The sequence below is a fragment of the Psammomys obesus genome, unplaced genomic scaffold, assembly GCF_907164565.1.
Source record: "Psammomys obesus unplaced genomic scaffold, mPsaObe1.curated_primary_1811, whole genome shotgun sequence".
Classification (NCBI taxonomy): domain Eukaryota; kingdom Metazoa; phylum Chordata; class Mammalia; order Rodentia; family Muridae; genus Psammomys; species Psammomys obesus.
The window spans coordinates 12,424,647-12,437,069 of NW_026591086.1; the positions used below are offsets into that span (position 1 = coordinate 12,424,647).

The following is a 12,423-nucleotide window of genomic DNA, read 5'->3' on the forward strand; positions in this document are numbered from 1 at the left end:
TCCCCAAATAAACAAATGATAATAAAACATTGAAGGCTTTCTTCCTTAAGTTGCTTTTGGTCATGGCGATTTTTTTCGTAACACCAGAAAAGTAACTAAGACAGATACCTCTAGAGTCCTAATTCATAATTGCTTGGGATCTTGAAAGTTACAAAAATGCTCTCCAATTGGTGAACAGATGAACTGCAGCACGTTCAGGAAAAGAAACGAGTTCTCAAGTCACAGGAAGACAACGAGAGATCTTAATGCACGTTACTGAGTGAAATAAATCACTCTGCAAAGGCTGCAGACTTTATGGTGCTAGTGGTAGGACAGTCCAGGAAAGGCCCAGTGGTGCCGGGACCTTGGGAAGAAGGAAGGAGGATGAGCAGAGGGGACCTGGGCTTTCGGAGCAGCGTGACTCTTTGGTATGATTCCATAGCGAGAGATCTGTTGTGATACGTGTGTGCAGACTCCTGAGGTACTACTCATGCTGTGAAGCCTCATGTCAGCAACACACCCCGTGTCAGAGGTACATGTGAGTGGGGATTTGACAGTTGTTACAAAGGCGCTTTCCCACTCAGGTGGGCGTGTTGATGGTGTGTGAATTGTCTAAGTGTGAGGGCACAGACATAGGGAAGTCCCCGTGCCTTCCCGTCACCTTTGCCATGAATCAGAAACTGTTCTGAAATAGTCTTTAATCAAACTAAAAGAGCATTTATTTCTGTGTCTCAAAGTACTCGGCCCTCATCCTACTTGATGGAGTCTTTATCTTGCTTATAGCCATTTTATTTAAAAATGCACATCTTAATAAATAATGGCAAAAATCCCACTGTCACTGGATTTACTTCTAGTAAGGAAAGAAAAACAAACAAGCAAGAACAAACAAAAACCCAAATGAAAAGTAAGTAAAATAATAGCTCCATTTTAGCCAAGAATGTAGAAGTGGAAGTTTAGACCTTCTGAATCATGCTTTAAGGGCTACATGGAAATATATGGTCAATTTTATTTAAAAAAAAAAGTGTGTGTGTGGGGGGGGGGGGGGGAAGCTGTCAAGAGGCTCAGTGTCCAAACCTGACAACCCGAGTTCAATTCCCCCTGAAACATGAATACTGAAATTGACACCTGCAAGTTGTCCTCTGACTTACACACACACACACACACACACACACACACACACACACACACACTGCATGTAAACAACTCCAAAACAAACAAACAAAAAGCAACCCCCCCCCCCCAAAAAAGACCATAAAAACATTGAATGTTATCCTGCTTGATTTCTGGAAGTTTATTTCAAGTGATATAAACTTTTGAAAGCTGCTTCTGATTTTGTAGATTGTCTGGTGCTGTGTGTTCTGATGCTAATTACTGGCCCCCAATATCTTGTTGCTGCCCAGAGAAGCACATTCTCACGTATGCCTGCTCTTGTCCTGTAAACCTTGCCTAAGAAATTATTCCTGATTGGTTAATAATAAAATGCCCACACACCTGGGCCGGGCGAAGGAGGTAGGTGTGGCTAAGGTTCAAGGGTTTGGGGAATAGAGGGATCACGAGAGAGGGAGAGAGGTATCAGAGGAGGAGGGAAAGGGGTGGGGGAGATGGGTTAGCATGGAGGAGCACACGGCCAATTGGCCTGGATGGAGGAAACTGGCCCAGATAGAGAACATTAGCAAGTATTTGGGAGGTAGTCCAAACAGAAATTATTAAAGCAGATGGTGTGGGATGTGGGCTTGGCAGGTAAAGATAGCTCAGGAGGGAATATCTGCCCTGCCCAAGGCGAAATAAGGCCATTCTAAAATCTATCAGGTGTCTGTGTCTTTACTGATTGTGATAGCAGGTTAGACGATACCATCGTGATAATTACAGGGTTAATGATAAACATTATTAGACCTTACCATTAAATTAACAGCAACCATCGATAAAGAACACTTACTTATAAAGCCTACGATAAACTACATATTTTCGAACGATCTGTACTGGTTAGACATTTGTCAATTGGGCACAAACTAGAGTCAGTAGGACAGAGGGAACCTTAATTGAGGGTTTGCCTCTATCAGATTTCCTGTAGGCATTTTCTTGATTAATGGCTGATATGAGAGGGCTCAGCCCACTGTGGGCACTGCCACCACTGGGCTGCTTAAAAAAACCACTGGGTTATATAAAAAAGCATTCTGAGAAAGCCATAGAAAGCAAGCCAATAAACAGTGTTTTCCATGACCCCTGCTTCAATTCCTGTCTCCAGATTTCTGCCTTGAGTTTCTGCCTTGACTTTTGTCAGTGATGAACTATGACCCGGAAGTGTAAGCCAAATACTCTTTCCTTCTCAAGTTACATTTGGTCATGTGTTCACTGCAGCAATAGAAAGCAAACTAGGACTCAGGGTGTGGGTGTAGGAACACACACCCTGTTTTTAGATCACATTGATTTGGGTTTCCTTGGCTCAAACATTGTCATATATTTGGCAGGTGCATTTATTGTTAAAGTGCAATCATTAACATTCTATTTCCTTTACTAAATAGCTTGTGTTTTTAGATCAGTGGTTCTTGATCTGTGGGTCCTGACTCCTTTGGGATCAAACAACCCCTTCACAGGGGTCACCTAAGACCATTGGAAAACATAGGTATTTACATTACAATTCATAACAGCAGCAAAATTACAGTTACGTAGTAGCAACGATAATAATTGTATGGCTGGGGTCACCACAGCATGAGGAGCTGTATTAAAGGTCACAGCATTAAGAAGGTTGAGAACCCTGCCTTAGATTTGATTTGGAGCTGGGCGGTGGTGGACGCACACCTTTAATTTCAGCACTTGGTAGGCAGAGGCAGGCAGATCTCTGCGCTCAAGACCAGCCTGGTCTGCAGAGTGAGTTCCAGAACAGCCAGACTGCACAGAGAAACCCTGTCTTGAAAAACATAAACAAACAAACAAATTTGATTTGGCTTTAAAGTCAAGTTAAAATCAACCTTGGTTCTGCTTTGGTTTCCTAAACCTGGCACGTTCTTTTCTTCAGTATTTTAGTCTGTTCTTATTGTAAGTGCCTGACCAGGTCACAGACTCAGGTGTCTTGTATCTCTTGCAGCCTAGGCCCTGTGACCCCAGCACATCTAGCCTCTGTGCCACCGAGAAAGATATCATCATCTGTAGAGTTCTTACTGTGAACCAAGCAGTAGAGTTTATTTTGTATTGTTGGGTTTTGTTGTTGTTGTTGTTCGTTTGTTTGTTTAATCTCAATGTTTCAAGTAGTTTTACAATTTTGTGCTGGCTGTGTTTGTAGCCATCCTGGGGTGGAACAGGAAGGGTCCAGGAAAGAGCCATGACCTCAGAGCAATGGCTGCAGCTAAGTCTATCTGACCACTCAATGAAAAGACAGCCAGAGAGTTAAAACTCCAGATTCCCAGTTCTTGGGCTTTCGTGGCTGAGACTATATGAACAAACGGAGCTTATTCCCTGGAAGCCCAAAGCCCCCCAGGTACTGCTTAGGAGCCTTCCTTCAGGAGCCAATGAGAGGTCTCACAGCCCACCTTGGGCATGGGGAGGGCAGTGCTCTGTTGCAGCTAAGAAGTGGACCGGTCTCTGCCTGCTCCGGCACAACAATGCGCTGCTGGCATTCACACAAACAAGTAAATGCTGTGCTGTGTGTATCCCTAGTCTCTATTTTAATGTCTCCAACAATCTACTGGTTAATTAGCAATTTGCTGCCCACCAATATGCAAATGAGTGACAAGCACAGGTTCTCTGCATCTGTAATTATTCTGCTGATGTACAAGGCACTTTCTTCCCTGTGTAGGTTTTTCTGTGTGTGTTCATGCATCAGGGGTTTCATTATTTTTAGAAGCGAGCTCTGTGCATTTTTATGCTTTAATAAAAGAGACTTCAGTGATTACTATATTTTGAAACATATATATATTATGCATTTTCGTCCTCAATTCCAAACTCATTTGTTAGATTTTTTTTTTTTTTTTTTTTTTTGCATAAAGAGTGGTGGGTTAGATTTATCAAGGGGCTACAATCCAAATTGCAGAGAGTCAGAGCATAAGACTGAAAGATAAACATTTCTGCAGCTGCCAAATTCTTATCTAGAATCAGTGTCTTGTAGTATTTGATTTTCTCCCGGCAGCTCTGGTGAGCCACAAGCTGCCGAACCCATCTGCCTGTTGGAGCACAATGCTTTCCTGTTTGGAGGTGTGAATGTTTTACATTTTTTTTCTTTTGCTTTTTTTTTTTTCCTTTGGATGGGGGGTTGCTCAGAGCATTAAGAAAGGCTCTCATGTTAAATTAAGTCAATTAATAAATGGAGACACATTAAGCAATCAATTTTGTCAGCCTATCTAACCCAGCATTATGTATGGTTGGCTGTAATCACAAGATAAATGCAATGTGCTGATCTATGGTAATGTTCAATAATACATTCTCCGCCAGGCTCGATTCATCAGGGAGTTTCAGTACGGGAGGTATTTGTTATTGGCTGTCTCTGCACCTCAAGGATAACATTTCTGTCCTTTTGATTGGCTGCCTCGCTGCTGCAAGATTCTAACCGTCTTATTTTGATGATGAATATGAAGGCGCGCTAAGCCGGGTTGGAGCGGAGTGTCTCAGAAGCTGTGCTCCGTTCAGAGCCCAAGGACTTACGGCTTCCTCCGCTGCCTCGCTGTGCCAACAACCCCCCAAAAGTTGTGATGCTTTTCTTTACACAGTGCTTTGGGGCTGTGTTGGATCTCATTCACCTCCGGTTTCAGCACTACAAGGCTAAACGGGTTTTCTCTGCGGCTGGGCAACTTGTCTGTGTGGTGAACCCCACGCACAACCTAAAGGTGAGTCACTTCCTCTCGCGCTCTCCTGCCATCTCCGTGGGGGCTCTAGCCTTTCCCCGGGAGACTTCTATCGGGGAGCTCACGCAAACAGTTTGCTGGTGCTAGGACCCCGGGGCCCTGGAGATGTTTGCCTCATTCTCGCTCTCTGGGAGGCTCGGTGCTGTTATCAGTGACTGGCAAGCAACAGTGGAGCAGGGGAGTAGTGCCTTCTGCTCTCCGAGCAGGGGAGGGAGCCAGGGGGAGGGACGGAAGGAAGGGTGATGGGAAGAGGAGGGTAGAGGTGTCCTTACCTCCCTCCCAAACATTCCCGGGCCAGTGCCCGGGAGAAAAAAAAAAAAAAAGATTCTGAAAAGTTACCCAAATTGCTATCTGTCCCGCCGATGGGCACAAGGATTTGGCCTTGCAGAAGTAGCTGCCGAACTGGAGGGCTTTGAGACAGGACCTGGTTGTCGGCAAGGGGCTGTTAGTGCAGTAGTTTGCCCTTGTCCTCAAACTGTGTCAAAGTGTGTGTGTGTGTGTGTGTGTGTGTGTGTGTGTGTGTGTGTGTGTGTGCTCGAGCGCGCGTGTAAGACTGTCTGTCTGCCTATCTGTCCTTCTGTCTGACTGTGTGCTTCTGGTAGGAGTTTAGCTCCTTTCCCTCCTGCCAGCAGGACGTGAGCCTTCACCACCAAGGACAGCAGCCAGAGGGCTTCACTTCAATTGTGTAATAATGGAACCGGCTAGGAGCTGCGGCTGCTGCCTGGAGCCTGCAGGCGGCTGGCTGCCGAGTTGCCAGTGGCTGCCTCGCTGCTCGCTCGGGGCTGCTTTCTCTGTGTTCATCCCTTCGCGTCAATGTTCTAAGCCAAGTTGCAGGGCTAGAAGGACCTCTATGTATCACAGTCCAGAGGGGGAAATTAATGAAGGGCCACTGCCCCCGGGACGTGGGGAAGATGAGAAGTGGGGACAACGAACTCCTCAAAGGTTAAGTCGTCTGAAAACAAAATAAAATGCAGGGCTCATTAGGGAGTTGCTTGCCCATCTTTACTGTACAGGGGGACTGAGGAACAAGGGGGAGGGGCTATGTCTGCAACAGAGTCTGGGAGTCTGTCTCCGGGAGACCAAAGCTGTGGCTCTGACCACTGTGGCTCGGCAGTATGACGGTAAACTCTCAAGATCGGATGGATGGTCCTCAGCCCTCTTGCTGCAGAGCAGTTCTTATGAATGGCCCCACTTCCGTTCCTGGAAGTCTTTAAACTGACAGCCGGCCGTCTGGAGCCTCTGAGGCCAGGGGCAGCGTGATGGAGGGGATCTGAACTTGTACTGAGATGCTTTCTGTGGTACCCAGACTGTGACAAATCCACAAATCTCCCCGAAGCATTCATGTATGCTCTCCCTCTCTCATGTTCACTCATTCGTCTCTTTTCTCCTGTTCAGTGTTCTTTTCTTTCTTTCTTTATGGCTTGGTTTTATAAATGAGAATTCTCTTCCAGTCATCCTTGGCAGAGCAAGTGTATAGTTTCCATATTAAAAATACTCTTGAATTTCATTTTATGGCCACTTTGGAGACCTTACTCCAATCCCATTATTTTGTCAGCTTGTATTAGTTACTTCCCTGTGGCAAGAAATATTGTTTACTCCTGTTTTGCATTTTAATACCTATTGAAATTATGCGACATAGCAGTTCTAAAGTTTGAATTTACATGGCTCACTGACTGCAGCCAATGATGGGGGAAGGGAGGGTGCTCAGGTCTTGCTGGGAGGGAAGGAGAAATCATTCATACTGCTTGTTGACCCCAACAGCCCTGTTGCTCCAATTCAGGGGCCCAGAGTAGGGCTAGAAGGCTTTAGGTTGCCTTTGAATGACTCACCCTTTCTGAGCCTTCCCTCTCCTCATCCTCAAGACAAACAGGAATGTCTGTCCTGCCTCCTCCACAGCTTTCTGAAGCTAAGAGACAGTTACGTTTGGGGTGTGGGGGGGAGTGCATAAATGTAGCAATTTGTAGCAATTTCCCCTCTAAACACACACACGTACATGCATACATGTAATTTATAGACTCTTCAAAGAGTGTCACTTAAAGCTTTAAGGTAACTTAGGACGGTGTAGGCACAGAACAGAGAAATAGATGCCGTGGCACAGTTTTTCAGAATGTGCTCTTTTGGCCTTTCATTTCCCATTAAAATCTCCTTAGGAATTTTGCGCATCGGAACCTCACTGCAATTAAACACAGTGGATTGTGTGTCACAGTGCTTGGGCCGTGCTCACAGCGCTGGGAGGACAACGGCTGGCAGGAGGACGCAGCCAGCAGCCAAACTCTCCTGTGGGATCCCCATGCTTACCTAGGACCCAGGTGATAGAAGTTCAGCAGACCCACCTCTCAACCTGAGGCCGGCAGATAGCTTCAGACTTTTATGTTTTTTAATGAATTAATTAGTTAACTAATTAATTAGCTACCTAAAAGCACCACTGGCCTGCTGATTAAACTAAAAAGTGCATACCAAAGCAGAAGAGCTCTCTTCCTAAACATTCACGTCCTTAAATAGACCACATGCACACAGACACACACAAAAAAAGGTTGTCTTTGCTATAATAGGCTGTGATCTATGGGGAGGAGGGGATACCTTTTTTTTTTTTTTTTTTGAGGAAAAAAGAAAGCTGTGGCAACGTTAACCCAAAATAGCTATTGATCTGCGGTGCTTCCCCACACTTTGTAAGGCAGGCAGGTTGAGACCTGAAATGGTGACGGAGGCTGCAGAGCATAGCCTCGCTTTCCTGGGCTGCCTGGAGCTGTGACTGTGTGGAAACAGTTCTGAGCTTTCCTGACAGCATCTAAAGACTGCAAGCAAGTGCTGAGCAGAGACGACCATGTATTGTATCTTCTATGCTTCCATAGGTCACCTTCATTAGCAGTCTCACTGACCTGGGAGTCCTTCGAGCTGATGGAAAGCAGAGCCTCCCAGGGACTGCAGACATTCTGGATAGAGCCATTATACCCTCGAGCCCACTCCAAAGGGTTCTTCGGCATGAACGGCTGACCTGGAACAGGTCAGGGATTTAAATGCCTGCCTAAAAATGAGTAAGCAGGACTCCCTGGATTCTCCTGTGTCTGTGTCTGCCTGTACTGGTAACGCTTTGCCTAGATTGGGATTCTAAATGGTGTCCCCCCCCCCCCCCATAAAAGATGCTCCTCCAGGGAGCCCTGCTTTCAGGCTAGCAGTCTCCAGGTGCTGCCCAGCCCCAGGCTGCCTCCAGATCATACTCCCTGCATCTGCTACCCCTTTCCAAACTGGGCAGCTTTTCTCTCTTGGTTCCTTGCCCACTGGCCTACCCGCTAGAAGCATCCCTGTCTGCAGAGGTGTCAGTTCCTTTAGCCAGTTCCTTTAGCCAGGGTTCTCCAAGGAAGGGTCTGCAGGCTCACAAAAGTGTCCCCCCTTCCCCCATCCAAGTCCTCAGCCCTTCCCAAGCCTACAGTGAGCAGAGGCGGCTGGGTAACTTCCTCCTCTTGACCACAGCTTTGATAAATGAGTTTTTCAAAAGAAATGCTAGCAAAACGCTTTCTGGCAAACTTCCGAAAGGCCCTGTCTGATGCATAACCCAGTGCCCTCCTCCGCATTGGGCCAGAGAACATTATAACCTCACCTCCCTGCCTCCATTCAGCTAGGTCCCGGCCATTCTTTCTTATAATTCATTAATCTTGGATTTACAAGCAGAACACCGTGCGCGCGCGCGCACACACACACACACACACACACACACACGCACACGCACACACACGGGGCAGACAGGACAATGGTGATTTTAATTTAAGTGCCCGGCAGAGGCAAAATCTGAAACGGGGGCTGTTCAGGTTCCGCTCACTGTCCATTCACTTGCAGTATCTACTCACTCTCATTCTGAGAACAGCTTGGGTGGATGAATGTGAGTGTGGCCGGGGGGGGGGGGGGGGCGGGGGGGGGGGTGGCGAGGATGGTAGGGAGGAAGAAGTGGGAAAAGAGATGGTAGGAATTGAGGAAGAGGTGGTTAGAGGGAGGAGAAGATGAGGGTAGGAGGAGATGGGGAGGAAGAAGGGGGAGGGCAGAGGGGCGGTCCTCTAAGGAGAGTTCGAAGAGAAAGGAAAGAAGTGAGACTGGCAAAGTCAAATGTGGCTGTGGCTTGCGCCTCTGCTGTGTGGGGTGGTCTTTGAAACTGCTGAACTGCCCTGGGGCTTTGCTAATTCTGCCTGACACAGCACAGCAGGGGGTGGACAGGGAGCGGAGGACCTCAGTGTTTTCCTAGACGGAGGAGCAGCCTTTAGAGTGCTCATTGTGAATGCCCACTTTAAAGCAGTTCAGAGCAGTAAGATTGTTGAAGAGCTGGTATGTGGGTTACCTAGTTCTTACCCACATAGTCACATCAGAGGGTCCCCGTTCTCAGTCCTTTTGACATTTCCCCAGGCTCTCTTCCAGCCCAGTTTAGAGCCATTTCACTGCTTATTACCACCCGGGAAGTTGTGGGGGGAGGGGCGGGCAGGCTAAAGTCCACCCTCTATCACATTTACACCAAAGGCTCTTTAGCCTCTATCAGCCCCTTGATTTCTGCGAATATTCTACGACACTATGGGCACGAAACAGCCGTGCAGCTTTGCTGGTTAATGGTGATTGCAAATGAGGCTCCTGAGCCACATAACAGGAGGCCCCAGGCCCTGGAGCAGTAATTTGGTTAGCTGTATATTAGTGACTAAGTTGCAGAGCAGGCTGGGAGCTGGACAGAAGTGAGCAGATTACCTCCGTTACCCAGCATCCTCCAGCCTACTTTGTGAAATTCCCCTAACTAGGCTCTCTCTACCTACAAGGACTGTCTAGGGAAATGAGACAACTGAGAGCTCAGACTTCCTCTGAAACCCACAGAGAGGTCAGAGATATTCGAATGGCTTCCCCAAGTTAAGACAGACGACTTTCCTAGCAGTTAACAACAGAGGTGGAAGCCAACTGTCTTAACTGTACTTAGAGTGTCATCTTGCCCCAAGCAGTGCGGTGACCTGTTCAGATATGCAATGTCGTGGACAAGAAGTCCACCTGGGGGATGGAGACTCCCCTTCCCATGGGTTCTGAGCTCAGGGAGTGATGGAGGGCATGTCAAAGCAAGGAAGTTAGTTTGTATGCAGCCAGGGGGACTGGCATCACAAGGGGGGGTGTTCCCCTGTGCTAGTTTCTCATGGCTGCCACAGCCACAAATGGCAGAGCTGGGAAGGAAGCTTGGTGTTTTAGCCAACTGTGGGTTTTGGAGGCAGAGCAGGATGGGATCCAATGCTGCTTTTTTGGAGCTCACCTCTTCCTAGTTCCGAATGGATAGGCTCTTCCTGCTTCCCAGTGGACACATAAATGTACACATTTATGGGGTCCAGGGTGATAACTTCAACTCATTGCACAATGCATCATTATCACATTGTGATAGTTATCATTTCCATCTCCTCCAGCATTGATTATTTTGGGGTCAGGGACCTCTGGTCCTGAGTGATATCTTTGATCTTTTGTGACCCTCATTTCTTTTCCTTTGTAAAATGGGGGTGTGGGTTCAAAAGAAAAACAAAAACAATATGGCCCAGTATCATACCATTGCTAGTGATGATCATGCCTGTTGTTGTTGCTGTTGAGTTCGTCAGAAATGCCTTTCCCACAAATTAAGTGTCTGCCATGGCTTATCCTCAGCTGGGCAGGGGTGCACATTCTGAATCTTTGGGCCTAGCATAAATATGACCTCGTTTTTGTGTTTAACTTGGAAGGCTGAACAAACTCTTCAAACTAGATGTTAGGAAGTATGAAAGCTTGAAAGAGATGCCCCCCTCAAAAAAAATTATCAGGCATTTGAATATTTGGTCCTCAGTTGTTGTTTGTTTGGGGAAAATTAGGAGGCATGGCCTTGCTGGGGGAGCTATGTCACTGGGGTGGGCTATGAGGATTCAAAAGAGCTGAGCCATTTTGAGGGCTTTCTGTGCCTTCTGTTTGTGGCGCCAGATGTGAGCTCTCAGCTGCTGCTCCCACCACCTGCTGCCCGGCTACCTCTGTCCCACCATCATGGATTCTAACCCTATGGAACAGTAAGACTCCCATAAACCCCTCCTTTTATACTACCTTGGTCAGAGAAGCAAAACATCAAAGTTAAGGCACTGGGAGACATAACTGTTGAAGCATAAAGTTTCAAAGCATGTTCTCCAAGGGAGGGGCGTTAGAACAACATTCTGATTCAAAGTCTAGGTCCAAACCATGAGGCTTAAAGATCAAGGAGCCAGTCCAAAGTCACAGCGGCAGGAGGGACAGGTCTCATCCTCATGGTCTGCATTCAGACTCTGCTCTGCTATGCCAATACCATGAGGGAACAGACACCCTGGTAGGGAATGGTGCTCCTGTAAGATGAGTCACTGGCAATATTGGGCGCCATCTTAGAGGGGCTTTGCTCTCCGATGTTGCCAGCTGGGCTACGATGGGGCATCAAAGAAACAACGGTTTCTTATATCTAAAAGGCTGATGCAGATACATGACTTGGACACATATGAGGGGGCCACCAAAGCCAAGCAGCCACCACTGCAGATGGTCAAATAGCGGGACAGATCAAGTTCTGTTACCAAAGGCTAGGTTTTCACTTTGGCTGAGAGTCCAGGATGAAAGCACTGTCAGAAAAGAGTCCCCTGTTGCAGAATAGGATTGTTTTTTTTGTGTATGTGGATAATTTAGAATTGTGGTCTACCTGGGAATGTCAGTTGTATTTTTAAGGTATCGTACCTCTTTGATGTATTTTTAAATCATGAATCCATGATGAGGGATGTGCTCTGTGCTGCTGGTCTGTCTCCACCAGCCCATAGCATCAGATTCCAGCAAAGAGAGGGCGGTTTAAGATGGGAGTGAGGTTAGGCCTCTCCTATGCCTGACCCCTACAGCCCTGTGATGAGGGAGGGGAGGGTACAATGTGAGAGGCAGGGGTCATCAAAAGCCATGCTTATAGAGGAAAGACAATGTTATTTTATCTAATAGGTCCCACAGAGACAGAACCCAAATCAGTTCAACAATATAGGTTTTACAACAGGCTGACCAGACAACTCCTGACCTTGTACCCAGACACCATGGGTCCTTACAGTGTGTCACAGGACTCGGCCAAAATGTGTCGAGGAGTCCGAGGCAAGTAGCCATTCAGAAACTCAGGTTCCTGTGCCATAAATTAGATATTCATGTGACATACATCACATATCCTGAGATTCTCACGTAATAGTTTTTCACTGTCTCAGATACACTCTGGATTAGTCAAAATTAGCTATCATTTACTGAAGGCTGGCTATGTCCTAGAACCGTCCAGCGTGAAACTGAGCCTTTAATGGTCACTGGGAAGGGGTGTATTATTACCACACTCCAACCTACAGAATATCAAAACAGAAAGGGGTTAAGAAGCTCACCCGATATGGATGAGGTTTTGGTGAGTCAGCTTTCTCTTTCTTCAATGAAAACCCTGTTCCTCTTGGTACTTCTTATGTGGTGCCTTTTCACATTCACTCCTCACAAATCACAACCCAGGCAAGGTTGTGGATGAATGTTGAATGCGCTGTCTCTCACTGAAAAATATTGAGCTAAGAGCATGTTTCATTCGTGATATGTGTGTGTGTGTGTGTGTGTGTGTGTATGA

General features: G+C 46.8%; 1 protein-coding gene across 1 annotated transcript in view; it reads left to right on the top strand.

Moving 5' to 3' along the window:
* The first annotated feature begins 4,607 nt into the window (after positions 1–4,607).
* The window catches only part of Siah3 (siah E3 ubiquitin protein ligase family member 3), a 67,558-nt gene continuing 59,742 nt past the window's right edge, over positions 4,608–12,423 (top strand). Inside the window, exon 1 of the mRNA XM_055609752.1 lies at positions 4,608–4,796. Within this exon, the coding sequence (XP_055465727.1) occupies positions 4,662–4,796 (135 nt within the window). The 5' untranslated portion in view covers positions 4,608–4,661. The remainder of the gene's footprint in view (positions 4,797–12,423) is intronic.